At 42.4% G+C, this 15,518-nt stretch overlaps 1 protein-coding gene across 1 annotated transcript in view; it reads left to right on the top strand.

Moving 5' to 3' along the window:
- Positions 1-24: 24 nt before the first annotated feature.
- The window catches only part of LOC138945795 (peroxisomal ATPase PEX1-like), a 58,157-nt gene continuing 42,663 nt past the window's right edge, over positions 25-15,518 (top strand). Inside the window, exons 1-10 of the mRNA XM_070317303.1 lie at positions 25-210; positions 1,492-1,635; positions 3,570-3,656; positions 4,416-4,530; positions 5,010-5,798; positions 6,321-6,607; positions 11,579-11,702; positions 13,695-13,905; positions 14,080-14,312; positions 14,924-15,094. Coding sequence (XP_070173404.1) covers positions 109-210; positions 1,492-1,635; positions 3,570-3,656; positions 4,416-4,530; positions 5,010-5,798; positions 6,321-6,607; positions 11,579-11,702; positions 13,695-13,905; positions 14,080-14,312; positions 14,924-15,094 — 2,263 coding nt within the window. The 5' untranslated portion in view covers positions 25-108. The remainder of the gene's footprint in view (positions 211-1,491; positions 1,636-3,569; positions 3,657-4,415; positions 4,531-5,009; positions 5,799-6,320; positions 6,608-11,578; positions 11,703-13,694; positions 13,906-14,079; positions 14,313-14,923; positions 15,095-15,518) is intronic.

Genomic DNA, 15,518 nt, shown 5'->3' with positions numbered 1-15,518 from the left:
GGGAACTACTCTGGTACACAGGAAGAGTGAGACGAAATGCTGTGAAATAATAATTCGTTGGCTCATTAGTAGCACTGATGATTAAAATTCGTTATTTTTTTCTTAACCATGAGTTCCTTAGCTACGCTATTTGAATTTTCAACAGCCAAGAACTGCTTCCTTTCCATCAAGCATGGCAGAAAGAAGCAAGAACGACGTGAGGGTGCAAAGGTCTGTACACGGATACTGCTTTTGGAAATTGAAAGTAGGATGATCGAATTACGATACACTCTCGCTAGTGTTATTTTCCTAGCAATAGTCTGTGTCAGTGTGTGTCATTGCGCTTGTTCCAACCAAAAGCAGCCAGTGGGGTTATGTGTGTGGTGTGAGATGGGTCATTTTCTGCGAAAACGATTGAAGAACCTGTAGGCCTAACTAAAAATAAAGAAATGTGACCACAGAAAAAAGTGACATAACAATAACAAGCATTTTACTGTCGATTAAAATAGCTACATTTGAATGAAAATTGTCTTTGACATCCAAACTTCCCAGTACCAGGACTGCATCTCACACATGTTGTCATTTTGTTTTTATAAAAATGGAATAACTGTGCAAACAGAGTTTTCTTTTCGAGTCTCTTATTTCATTTGTAATGCCTTGATAAGTTGATTGCAAAATGTCTTCCATCCGTGTAAGTTTAACTTTTGAATTATAACATAGAACCATAATATATATATATGTCGTGCCGAATTCACGTAATTGCCGAATTCGCGAAATCGGCAACATTTTTGCCCATTTCACGTAATCGGCAAAACGCTGCCCATTACGCGAAATCGGCAGCGTTTTGCCGAAAACGCGTAAATGCGTGTAAAATGTGCCCATTTTGCCAAATCGGCAGCCCGTTTTTGGCTTTAAAGTTCTCAAATGCCTGGGGTGTCATTACACTTAAACAGCTAGATACTCGAAAGGATAAATGTTGCAATAATCGATAAGCTATGGCAAGTTATGGCAAAAAGTGTAGTTTTCGTGCATTACCGGAGTTATGCTGGACACAGACCAACACAGACCATAAAACCACAATAGGAAGGTAAAGCAATGTTAATGCAATGTTCTGGTGACAAAAAAAGTAACAGACTGGCTGTCACTTTTGCGAAATGGACACATTTTAGGAGCCTTTACGCATTTTCGGCAAAACGCTGCCGATTTCGCGTAATAGGCAGCGTTTTGCCAATTACGCGAAATGGGCAAAAATGTTGCCGATTACGCGAATTCGGCAATTCCGTGAATTCGGCACGACATATATATATATGGAATAATACACCGAAACACATGATTGTAGTTAATTATATATCACCATACATGGCTTTCACAGTTCTTGTTTCATTTTGTTCCTATAAACATGACAGAACCATGGGTCATTGGTGTACTGTAAAATCTAAATAATCTTTCTGACTGCAGATAAACATAAATTTGACTGATCAAGATGTGGTCATAAGGAATATGTTGTTTCAGATCTTGGTGTATGAAGCTGAGCTGAAAAGTGGCAAGTGCGTGTACCTCAGTCTTCCCGGCGATGGAGGGGAGATCCGATCAGGAGACGCAATCGCTCTCAATGGACTCTACGCTGAGAAACTGGGCATCAGGGACAACCAACAGGTTTGACACTACTTTTGAATCAGGGTTCAGTCTGGGAGAAAAACACTATATTAACCCCCTTGACCAAATTCGGATGGAAGATAGTCGAAGGCGAGCAGGGCCAAGTATTCTAAAGAAGTCCAGATGTATAAAAAAATTAAAATAAGATAAAAAGAATTCAAGGAAAACAGTGGAACCCTCCCTGTAAGAGCAAAAATAATATGAAAAAATCAGGTCTTAAAAAGGACAGTCTTAAAATGGGGGTAAATTGACAGAGGTCATGAATGAAAAATTTGAGTAAACATGGTCTTACACATTCTGATAATCATCGTTCCATGCTATCGCTCATGTCTCTCTGACAGGATGGATAATTGCTACGCATAGTACAGGGAAAGAAGCGGAGCTAAAAGCCAAAATCTATCAAAACAAGAATACAGAGTTATCTCCCATATGTTTTTCGCTAATGTTTCTGATAAAAGACGAAAGACGAACGTGATTGTAGAATGGCTGACTTCGACAGTGATCCCCGTTCTGTTCTTCACAGTTATGATAAAGACATCATCAAAACAAGTCGAAATTTTGAGACTGCTGTGGGAAGGAGACCGTGATATTGTTGCATAACTCCCAACTGGTTGCAGAAAAAGTTTCGTCCGCTCCGTAGCCATTTTGTTATGATCACGTGACAAAGTTGGTTATTACGTGACACTTTTGCCATATTTAGAGTTGTTTGCACAGTAAATACATCCGCGAAAGATAGCTCGCTTGATACTGTCTTACATAACAATTCTTTTGTAATGTAAAAACAAGTCGCGTAAGGCGAAATTACTACATTTAGTCAAGCTGTGGAACTCACAGAATGAAATTGAACGTAGTCCGCCGCTAGTGCAAAAGGCAGTGAAAGTGACGAGCCTGTTTGGCGCGGTAGCGGTTGTGCTGTGCTTCATAGCACGCTTTACTGTACCTCTCTTCGTTTTAACTTTCTGAGCATGTTTTTAATCCAAACATATCATATCTATTATGTTTTTGGAATCAGGAACCGACAAGGAATAAGATGAAAGTGTTTTTAAATTGATTTCGAAAATTTAATTTTGATCATAATTTTATTTTTTTTTTTAATTTTCAGAGCTTGTTTTTAATCCAAATATAACATATTTATATGTTTTTGGAATCAGAAAATGATGAAGAATAAGATGAACGTAAATTTGGATCGTTTAATAAAAAAAATATTTTTTTTACAATTGTCAGATTTTTAATGACCAAAGTCATTAATTAATTTTTAAGCCACCAAGCTGAAATGCAATACCGAAGTCCGGCCTTCGTCGAAGATTGCTTGGCCAAAATTTCAATCAATTTGATTGACAAATGAGGGTGTGACAGTGCCGCCTCAACTTTTACAAAAAGCCGGATATGACGTCATCAAAGACATTTATCGAAAAAATGAAAAAAACATCCGGGGATATCATACCCAGGAACTCTCATGTAAAATTTCTTAAAGATCGGTCCAGTAGTTTACTCTGAATCGCTCTACACACACACATGCACACACACACACACACATACACATGCACATATACACCATGACCCTCGTCTCAATTCCCCCTCTATGTTAAAACATTTAGTCAAAACTTGACTAAATGTAATTACACAACACCATGAAAAATCATTATCGACGATCACGAATCTGCTTATCAATAACACATTACGAAAAGCTATAAATATGTAAAAAAATCGATTTCCTCTTCAGAGAAGGAAAACAAAGGCATCCTGTCAGGGATAAATGAGACCCGAAGGGAAGTAACTCATGTTACCTGAGTTCAGGACGGGCCTTACAGGGGAAGGATTGGAGGATGCCTTAAAACAGGGGGGGGGGGGGGGGGGCTTGTCTTAAAAAAAGGTGGGCGGGTTCCACTGTACAGGTGGCCTTGCCTTAAGGAAAAGTCTTTGTGGTGTTGCAGATGGTGGTGAAGCCAGTGACACAGCCCCCGGCCACAGCGCGGCAAGTCAACGTTGAGCCCCTCACTGTGGATGACTGGGAGATTCTGGTAACATTGATGATATGATATATGATATGATATGATATATGATATGATGTATGATATGATATGATATGATATATGATATGATATGATATATGATATGATATATGATATGATATATGATATGATATATGATATGATATATGATATGATATATGATATGATATGATATATATGATATATGATATGATATATGATATGATATATGATATGATATATGATATGATATATGATATGATATATGATAGTGATTTTTGATTTAATTTAATTTACTTTATCATCAAGATGCTGAGGAATTCGAGTTGCTTCCTCCCAGTGGAAAGCTAGCAGCAACAGAGTCACGCTACCCAGGTGTGTGTGCGTTTAGGTGTAATGAGCCACCTGCACTTATTGCAGAATGAACAAGGTCTTTTATGTGCCACTGTGGTGACACAGGGGTGGGACATGGATACTGCATTACCGTCTCTGAGTCTGCACATAAAGTTGGCCTAACAGGAATTTGCCATGTTTTATTTGTGTAGGAACGCAGTGCGGGTCAGATAGAGAGCGGTAAGAGGAATTTGCCATGTTTTATTTGTGTAGGAACGCAGTGCGGGTCAGAAAGAGAGCGGTAAGAGGAATTTGCCATGTTTTATTTGTGTAGGAACGCAGTGCGGGTCAGATAGAGAGCGGTAAGAGGAATTTGCCATGTTTTATTTGTGTAGGAACGCAGTGCGGGTCAGATAGAGAGCGGTAAGAGGAATTTGCCATGTTTTATTTGTGTAGGAACGCAGTGCGGGTCAGATAGAGAGCGGGCTGCTGGATCAGATACGAGTGGTGTGGCCGGGGCAGGTGATTCCTGTGTGGGTGGAAAAGTCTATCTGTATCTTCATCACTGTCGGTATGTATCATGTGTGTGAGTGTGTGTGTGGTCTGTGTGATTGTGTGTGTGTGCGTGCGTGTGTGTATGTGTGTGAGTGTGTGTGGATGTGTGCGTGTGTGTGTGTGTGTGGACAAACTGACATGCATTTCTTTCTCTCTGTGTCTGTCATAGCTGATCTTTCATAAATTGATCCACAAGCGAACTTGTGTGTGTTTATTGTGTGTAGTTATTATGCAGCCTTTTTAACAGCAAAATGAATTGTGATTGACAAAGATCTGTGTTTGAACCTTGAAGTATATTCAGTGTTGCCTTCTCTCACCAAGTCTGTGTGTCTTTTACGCCTTGAGTTTCAGCACTCATAATTGACCATCATTTTTATATGACTATAACTGGTCAGAAATTGACTTCAGCATGGAATAAATAATGTGCTTGCTGTCTAATCAATCACATGAAGTAAACGTGTATTTTGAGTCTTTTTTGCAAATTTTGTTTTTCAGCCTCAGTGGAGCCTTGTGCCTCTTTTGCTGTCCTTGACACAAACACCACAGTCGTCGTGGCTCCCAAAACACGCCTCCAGCAAAATGAATCAACCAATCGTCCACCTGCCTTGAAAATGCCAGCCAGACAGAATGCGCAGGATATGACGGACAAGACTCCATCCTATGTCGGCAAAAGTACCCCTCCTTTCTCCAAACCCGGACCCCCCAAGTCCCCGAACTTGCAACCTACCGACGGCTCTCCACGCAGAATTTACAGAAAGCCAGAACGAAGCAGAAACAAGAGAAACTCTCATAGTGATCCCAGTCAGTCAAGCGATCTCAAGAAGCCGCCGCTGAATCGTAGCAACACGGAGAGTTTGGGTAAATCCATGTTGATGGAACTGGTGTCGTCTTTTTGGAACTATCAGGGTCAGAAGCACATTGGCTTTGCGGAGCCGAGTGATGACGAACTGGAAGAAGCAACACAGGAAGTTGACGTTGTTTCTCCTGACAACCTGGTGTACAGGATCCAGGCGTCGAACTTTTCCAGTCTTTACGACAACTTGAAAGCGGCGTTAGAGCGTCAGGCGTACGAGGACGATGTGGATGGTAACGACGTTCACGCTCCAGCGGAACTTCTCCAGCCCACCACCATCTACGTGACGGCAAAGGATAGCTCGGGTGAACGACTAGGCGGCTTTGATTGGACGTCAGCGCCGAGGGTTTACTTTGCTGAACTTCGCAAGCTGCCGTCTGCACAGGACAGGGAGAAAGCCCAGGCTGAAGCCAGGAAACCCAAAGAGAAAGGTAGGCCTGGTAATGTATGAAGCCGGTTATTTAAACTGGAGACTTGAACTGAAAAAGTATGTGTGTGCAAGTTTTGACTATGTTTGAGGAAAGCACATTCATACATTTCAATTGAAGACGTGATTTTCTCACATTTGTGACCCTCCACCACGGAATGAGTCGCATGTCACCTTTGCATGATTTTCTTATTTTTACATTTTTCTAAAGAGTTTTTTATGCTCTATCCAGTGGTGAAAACCGTTTTAGAAAAGAGCGAAAACTGTTTGAGTTATAAGCCTGTGACTAAGGTGACTTTGACACTGTTACCAGACACTCCCCGGACTTTTATTAAGCCTAGCGCAGAACCGCGCGAGGTGACATGCGACTCATTTCGTGGTGGAGGGTCACATATGTGGAGGTCTTAAAAGGGGGGTTCCACGCTATTACCCACAACACACCATTTCAGTTTTTTGTGATTTTTTTTTAATTTACGCGTACATTGTGTTCGCATAACCACAGGGCATTTTTGCATTCAATTTTTAGGAAAAGAACAGCTACAACAGCAACCACCGCCAGACGATGACAGTCAGCTTCGTTGCGTTGTACGTGTTGTGACGGTTGATCGCTCGGCGGCCGGTACATCGTCGCCATGGCAATACCCCGCCTTGGCGGTACAGGGGGAGCTGGGGCTGGTGGACGGTCACGCCATCCTGCCCACTGAACTGCGACGACAGCTCAAGCTGGACGCTACGGGGTCAGCCTGGGTCAAGGTCGGTGGTGTGACCTTCGCGCCGCTGGGGACCATTATACTGTATCCTATCTCCATTGTGGTGAGTCTGGTGTACTTGAGTGTGTTTTACAATGGGAGCCCTGAGTTAAGACTCCCTCTCTCTAAGACACTTCTTCCTGAGACTTTCTGTTCAAAACCTCTGTAAATGTATACCCATTTTAAGACTCCCTCCATTTTAAGACCTAATTTTCTCATATTTTCAGAGGTCTTAAAGAGGGAGTTTCACTGTAACAGCTTTGGTTTGACTTTGAGTGTATTGGGGTTAGCTGGCGGTCATTTAAAAAAATAAAACATCAAACCCGCCCTTTTTTATTTTTCCACCGGGAAACACAATATGGGTTAAGCAGATTATGTATCAGGGTGACTTGGTAGTTCAAGTAAGGTGCACATCATGCACCCTTGTAAAAATAGAAAAGGGTGCCTCCAAAAAATGTTTTGATAAGAAAGACCTGACTGGTCTGAATCCACAGCTTTCAATACACAAGAGATTGATTTGTGGCACAGACTGGAACCCCCCTTTTAGGACCTTGATTTGTCTGATGCAGTCTCTTCATAACCTCTTTAAATCTACCTCCATTTTAAGGACCTTGATTTGTCTGATGCAGTCTCTTCATAACCTCTTTAAATCTACCTCCATTTTAAGGACCTTGATTTGTCTGATGCAGTCTCTTCATAACCTTTTTAAATCTACCTCCATTTTAAGGACCTTGATTTGTCTGATGCAGTCTCTTCATAACCTCTTTAAATCTACCTCCATTTTAAGGACCTTGATTTGTCTGATGCAGTCTCTTCATAACCTCTTTAAATCTACCTCCATTTTAAGGACCTTGATTTGTCTGATGCAGTCTCTTCATAACCTTTTTAAATCTACCTCCATTTTAAGGACCTTGATTTGTCTGATGCAGTCTCTTCATAACCTCTTTAAATCTACCTCCATTTTAAGGACCTTGATTTGTCTGATGCAGTCTCTTCATAACCTCTTTAAATCTACCTCCATTTTAAGGACCTTGATTTGTCTGATGCAGTCTCTTCATAACCTCTTTAAATCTACCTCCATTTTAAGGACCTTGATTTGTCTGATGCAGTCTCTTCATAACCTCTTTAAATCTACCTCCATTTTAAGGACCTTGATTTGTCTGATGCAGTCTCTTCATAACCTCTTTAAATCTACCTCCATTTTAAGGATCCCCCACCCCCTTTTTTTCCCGTAGACCTATTATTTCTGCATTTTGGAGATCTTAAAGGGTGGGGGTGTCCATTATATTGAACTCAGCCACGTGCAATTGACAATGAGATGCAGGGGTCTGCATTCAAGCAGTGGGTTTATATGCCTTCTCAACAGTCTGATGGTTAGTAACCACCACACTGTCATTGAAATGACCTATCAGCAATAAGTCTGATGGTTAGTAACCACCACACTGTCATTGGAATGACCTAACAGCAATAAGTCTGATGGTTAGTAACCACCACGCTGTCATTGGAATGACCTATCAGCAATAAGTCTGATGGTTAGTAACCACCACACTGTCATTGAAATGACCTATCAGCAATAAGTCTGATGGTTAGTAACCACCACACTGTCATTGAAATGACCTATCAGTATCAGCAATAAGTCTGATGGTTAGTAACCACCACACTGTCATTGAAATGACCTATCAGTATCAGCAATAAGTCTGATGGTCAGTAACCACCACACTGTCATTGAAATGACCTGACAGCAATAAGTCTGATGGTTAGTAACCACCACACTGTCATTGAAATGACCTATCAGCAATAAGTCTGATGGTTAGTAACCACCACACTGTCATTGAAATGACCTAACAGCAATAAGTCTGATGGTTAGTAACCACCACACTGTCATTGAAATGACCTATCAGCAATAAGTCTGATGGTTAGTAACCACCACACTGTCATTGAAATGACCTGACAGCAATAAGTCTGATGGTTAGTAACCACCACACTGTCATTGAAATGACCTATCAGCAATAAGTCTGATGGATAGTAACCACCACACTGTCATTGGGATGACCTATCAGCAATAAGTCTGATGGTTAGTAACCACCACACTGTCATTGGGATGACCTATCAGCAATAAGTCTGATGGTTAGTAACCACCACACTGTCATTGAAATGACCTAACAGCAATAAGTCTGATGGTTAGTAACCACCACACTGTCATTGGTATGACCTAACAGCAATAAATCTGATGGTTAGTAACCACCACACTGTCATTGAAATGACCTAACAGCAATAAGTCTGATGGTTAGTAACCACCACACTGTCATTGAAATGACCTATCAGCAATAAGTCTGATGGTTAGTAACCACCACACTGTCATTGAAATGACCTATCAGCAATAAGTCTGATGGTTAGTAACCACCACACTGTCATTGGAATGACCTATCAGCAATAAGTCTGATGGTTAGTAACCACCACACTGTCATTGGAATGACCTATCAGTATCAGCAATAAGTCTGATGGTTAGTAACCACCACACTGTCATTGGAATGACCTAACAGTATCAGCAATAAGTCTGATGGTTAGTAACCACCACACTGTCATTGGAATGACCTAACAGTATCAGCAATAAGTCTGATGGTCAGTAACCACCACACTGTCATTGAAATGACCTGACAGCAATAAGTCTGATGGTTAGTAACCACCACACTGTCATTGAAATGACCTATCAGCAATAAGTCTGATGGTTAGTAACCACCACACTGTCATTGGAATGACCTATCAGTATCAGCAATAAGTCTGATGGTTAGTAACCACCACACTGTCATTGGAATGACCTAACAGTATCAGCAATAAGTCTGATGGTTAGTAACCACCACACTGTCATTGGAATGACCTATCAGCAATAAGTCTGATGGTTAGTAACCACCACACTGTCATTGGAATGACCTAACAGCAATAAGTCTGATGGATAGTAACCACCACACTGTCATTGAAATGACCTATCAGCAATAAGTCTGATGGTTAGTAACCACCACACTGTCATTGAAATGACCTATCAGCAATAAGTCTGATGGTTAGTAACCACCACACTGTCATTGAAATGACCTAACAGCAATAAATCTGATGGTTAGTAACCACCACACTGTCATTGAAATGACCTATCACAGTGTTTCCCAACCTAAAAGACTCTCCTCGGTGTCCGAACACCCCCGTGTGTACACGCAAGCACAAGACCAAGTGCGCACGAAAAAGATCCTGTAATCCATGTCAGAGTTCGGTGGGTTATGGAAACACGAAAATACCCAGCATGCTTCCTCATGTATGGCTGCCTAAATGGCGGGGTAAAAAACGGTCATACACGTAAAATTCCACTCGTGCAAAAAACACAAGTATACATGGGAGTTTCAGCCCACGAACGCAGAAGAAGAAGAAGAAGATCAGGTTGTGTAGCAGGCACTATAAACCCAAACGAAGCCAGCGATGCGGTCTTGGTAGATTTCGCATGATGTTTACTTTTTTCCCCTTTAGACGCCATTTTGATCGTAAGCACATGGCACGCGTCAAGGGAAACTACTCGTTATTGCATTTCGGTTGTTGCCCCTTCACATTGTTAGGGAAGCTTCTTCAGTTCATGGCCGTCGACTCTCGGCGAGCGGCGAGTCTGAGCGCGACTAAAATAGGGTTTGCTTCTGAAAGTACATCGATGTACTTTTTCTACACTGCTCAATATCGAAACCCAATACATGTACTTCCATCTGAAATTCTTGAACGTTTTTATACTCCCAAATGATTTTTGGCTCACGTAAGTGTAGCCTATGCGATCGTAACTTTGTCTGTCTGTGCGTTTGTGCATGTGTTTGTGCGTGCGTGTGTTTGTGCGTGTGTATGTCTGTGGTAGAAACTTTAACATTGCGTCATTTGAAGACGTCACATTATGGCGTAAGAGGGTTAGACGTCACTCGAAGGAATTACTGAAAGTCTCGGTCATTATTATTTTGAGCGGACCGAGACTAGTTGGCAGTCGTGTCTGCAAGTAGGCTACATGCAGACAGACAGATCTAGATCTAGTGTCTCGCTTTCTTGCACAGTGTCACCTATGCTTACTGTGTGTGTGTGTATGTGTGACGGAGTGATTGAGTTTGTGTTACTGTTTGTCGATTTCTTACGTGAGCCTTGAAGGCTTCGCCTCTTGTTCATAACGTTTTTTTACTCCCAAGCTAAAAACACATGACGTTTTTTGGAAAAACATGATGTAAAAAACTCCCAATTGGGAGTGATGTGAAACACTGCTATCAGCAATAAGTCTGTGAAACACTGCTATCAGCAATAAGTCTGTGAAACACTGCTATCAGCAATAAGTCTGTGAAACACTGCTATCAGCAATAAGTCTGTGAAACACTGCTATCAGCAATAAGTCTGTGAAACACTGCTATCAGCAATAAGTCTGTGAAACACTGCTATCAGCAATAAGTCTGTGAAACACTGCTATCAGCAATAAGTCTGTGAAACACTGCTATCAGCAATAAGTCTGTGAAACACTGCTATCAGCAATAAGTCTGTGAAACACTGCTATCAGCAATAAGTCTGTGAAACACTGCTATCAGCAATAAGTCTGTGAAACACTGCTATCAGCAATAAGTCTGTGAAACACTGCTATCAGCAATAAGTCTGTGAAACACTGCTATCACCAATAAGTCTGTGAAACACTGCTATCACCAATAAGTCTGTGAAACACTGCTATCAGCAATAAGTCTGTGAAACACTGCTATCAGCAATAAGTCTGTGAAACACTGCTATCAGCAATAAGTCTGTGAAACACTGCTATCAGCAATAAGTCTGTGAAACACTGCTATCAGCAATAAGTCTGTGAAACACTGCTATCAGCAATAAGTCTGTGAAACACTGCTATCAGCAATAAGTCTGTGAAACACTGCTATCAGCAATAAGTCTGTGAAACACTGCTATCACCAATAAGTCTGTGAAACACTGCTATCAGCAATAAGTCTGTGAAGGAACAAGAGCTTGAGTAATGTTGTGGTATTTCTATCAGCCGCGTGCCATCGACAACAAGATGCTTGGGTCGGCCTTCAGGCAGTGGGTGGAGATCGTGGCAGACGAGGATCACCCATTGGTTCTCTTCCACGGCATGCTCGTCAGGTTCAAGGTCTCTGTGTGTAAGTGAAACAGTCAATGTTGTTTGTTTAGTTTGCTTTTTGACTCACCTGAGTAATCGGTGAGCCATAAGCCTATCCTTAACCCCTTGACTGCCGCAATTTTTTTCATTTGCTGCATTCTATTTGCCTGGGACGAAAGTCAACACAGTATACTGTTACTAAAGGTGCTATAACTTTTTTATTTTTTGAATTTGAGATGTCAAATTTTACACAAATGTTCATCAGATATGTAACTTTTAGAAAATAAAATAAAATAAAATTAACACATTACTAAGAGTGTGATTCTGCTTGAAAGCGTGTGCATTGTGCTTGAAAGCGTGTGCATTGTGTATGAAAATCAGAGTTTTCATATGTCACATTATGTCCAAGACAAAAAGATGGGAGGTTTACATTAGCTGTTTACTCACCAAGTCACTGCCAGAACACAAACTTTGTGTGGTAAGCCCTGAAGCCCTCGGACAGACACAATCCTGGTATAAAATCCCCATCACCTGATGCACCTACCACGTTTCTCACAACAAGAGGATGGTGACCACTTCTTTCATCTTCGTCACTCGAACCTGAAGACTCTCCATCATCATATAGATCCCCATCAACACTGTCATCATCGTTCATAATCTCATTCAAAACTTCTAGAGCTGATAAGCGCTGGAAGGGCCGTTTTCTTCCACCAGAATTCGAACATCCACCGAGGTCCGCCATCTTTGGTCGCATTGATAACTTTGTTTTGGTAATCTCGAGAAATCACGTTCAATTCGCGGAAAAATAAACTGAAACCAGATTGTTAAAGGTGTGCAACTCCTCCCCAGTCTTTCTTCCAACACTGGGAGCACTTGCCTCCCTTTAATCGTGTGTGTGCTTCTCATAAACCAACGACGCGCTAAGTACGAATGTGACTCGTAGATATGCGTCCGGGATATCAAGTGTACCTACGAGTGACACACGTCACGTAGCAGGCAGTCAAGGGGTTAACCGGGCGAAGTCCACAACGCGGAGTAGTCTTAGCGAAGCTGGTCGCACAAAGCTTTAGCACTGAGATTTCAGTATTTGTGAAGTCGACTTGGGGCTCAATTAAGGATGGGATTTGAATTGCAGTGTAATGGGAAACTGGAGAGAATTTGGTCACCCAGTTAGTCATACCAGTTAGGATTATATTTGACAGTATTTTCCTATATCAAAATAAAGAGTGTTTTGCTGTGCTATTGGGCTTCGTTTCACTGGTTGCTCACATCAATCAATCAATCAATGAGGCTTATATCGCGCATATTCCGTGGGTACAGTTCTAGGCGCTCAGCAGTGATGCCGTGTGAGATGAAATTTTATACGGCCAGTAATTGCAGCCATTTCGGCGCATATTTAACTTTCACGGCCTATTATTCCAAGTCACGCGGGTATAGATAGACAATTATTAACTGTGCCAAAGCAATTTTGCCAGGAAAGACCCTTTTGTCAATCGTGGGATCTTTAACGTGCACACCCAATGTAGCGTACACGGGGGGGAGTTCGGACACCGAAGAGAGTCTGCACACAAAGTTGACTCTGAAATAAATTTCCGCCGAACCTGGGATCGAACTCACGCTGACAGCGGCCAACTGAATACAAATCCAGCGCGCTACCAACTGAGCTATATCCCCGCCCCATGTGACTGAGATATCGATTTGTGAGGGAAACATTCTCCCAAATTTCAGCGTCAAACAGGTTTACAAAATGTCAGCATGAGCTCTATTTTTAAGTTTGCATGCTCTATTTTTAAGTTTGCATGCAACAACATTTTCACTCTGGCACATGTACAGCATAACGGGTTTTTGAGGGTGTACTGTGTGCTAGGTATCTGTGAGTTTTCGAGGGTGTGTGTGCTACGTATCTGTGAGTTTTTAAGTCCCTAGACTTTTGTCAGAAACTTGGGATCTTTAACCAGCAAGCTATCAAATGAGCTGACGGACCCATCCTGTCTCTATATTTAATTCTGAATTCTTGTCCTCATTTTTTCAGCGGTCCACGTTGAAGCACAGTTGTTGCTGGGCGGGGGTCAGGGGTCAGCCTCCCTGCTGACCAGGTCAAAGGTCAGGACCGCCACAGTCATCGTGCAGCGAGACAACAGGGAGGACATCCCGCTACCAGCGGTGGTCACTCCAATGCTGGCATACAGAGGGGTCGACGACCTTGACCCTAAACCTCCCCCAGACCGTCTTGACCAGTTGGGGTAGGTGGCTCATTATCAAGTTTTGCTTTGCTGAGATGAGATATATTGACTCAAGCGGGATTTGTGTGTCTGTGTGCGTCTGTTGCTATGTGCCTGCATGTACTGCTTATGAAATTAAAGTGGTTTAAAATAATCTGTTGTATAATCATCTTCTCTTGAAAAACAAAATCACAGCGGTGTAAGCGGCCTGACCAAAGCGGCTCTCAGACACATGGAGGCGTGTCTTGGCAGTCGCCCGTTGCCACGGAAACTGTTTTGCGACCGGCCGGGACTCAACCACGGGCTGCTGCTCCTGACAGGGCCTAAAGGAAGCGGAAAGTCCTGCCTGGCGGCCGCCCTGTGTAACACAGTGTCAAGGTCACCCACGTTGGCGCACACCTTCATCGTGGACTGTAAGCCTCTCAGAGGTGAGATGGGTCCTGGAAGTACTCATTTAGTGCACTGTCTGATTGCACTGTAAATAATGTTATGTTATTGTTTTTTTTCCCCAATGATTGTACAGCGCTTTGAGCAGGGTTTAACCCTGGATACATGTGCTTTATAAATATTATGCATTATTATTTTATTATTATTAATCAAAGAAGTTCTCTGTATTATGACTGTCAATGCTTGTTATTCTATGGCACATCAGAATTGGCAGTCAGGGGAAATATGTTGATGGAGTAGTGTTTTTTTTAATGTGAAACATTTCAGGGTCTTTGCTTTGTTTTTCAAGTTTTAAAAGAAGGTACAAGCAGCTATTTGTTTTAGTTCAATACTTGTTCTGTTAGTTATCTATTTCATAAACATGACAAAATGAGTAATTACAAAAAAATTAAAAAGAATTTAAAATAAAACTCATTGCTTGATTGATTGATTGATGGACTAATTGTTGGCTTGTTTGCTTGCCGGCTTGATTCAATCATTCATGAATATTCCTTTGTTTGGTTCGTATTTGTTGTGTCTACCTTACCAAACCTCATGCCCCATAGTTTATGGCAACTGCTGTTTTCACTCTGTGCTGTCACTTACAATGCAGGCAAGCGGGTGGAGACGATCCAATCCCTTCTGGAGGCAGCGTTTGACGAGGCGGCATGGAGACAGCCTGCTGTCATATGTCTGGACGACCTTGACGTCATTGCTCCGGCACCAGACAACCCGGCGGCAGAGATGTCTGGGGAGGCGCTGTATGCTGCCAAAGTGTCTGAGGGTGTGTGTGCTGGGCTGTTAGCTGCTCTGTCTCTCTTGCTGGCTGGCTGTTAGCTGCTCTGTCTCTCTTGCTGGCTGGCTGTTAGCTGCTCTGTCTCTCTTGCTGGCTGGCTGTTAGCTGCTTTGTCTCTCTTGCTGGCTGGCTGTTAGCTGCTCTGTCTCTCTTGCTGGCTGGCTGTTAGCTGCTCTGTCTCTCTTGCTGGCTGGCTGTTAGCTGCTCTGTCTCTCTTGCTGGCTGGCTGTTTGCTGCTCTGTCTCTTGCTGGCTGGTTGTTAGCTGCTCTGTCTCTCTTGCTGGCTGGCTGTTAGCTGCTCTGTCTCTCTTGCTGGCTGGCTGTTAGCTGCTCTGTCTCTCTTGCTGGCTGGCTGTTAGCTGCTCTGTCTCTCTTGCTGGCTGGCTGTTTGCTGCTCTGTCTCTCTTGCTGG

This window comes from Littorina saxatilis, linkage group LG13 (genome assembly GCF_037325665.1).
Source record: "Littorina saxatilis isolate snail1 linkage group LG13, US_GU_Lsax_2.0, whole genome shotgun sequence".
NCBI classification, from domain to species: Eukaryota; Metazoa; Mollusca; class Gastropoda; order Littorinimorpha; family Littorinidae; genus Littorina; species Littorina saxatilis.
The sequence above is the reverse complement of the archived record's forward strand: the minus strand, read 5'-3'. Positions and strand labels throughout refer to the sequence as shown.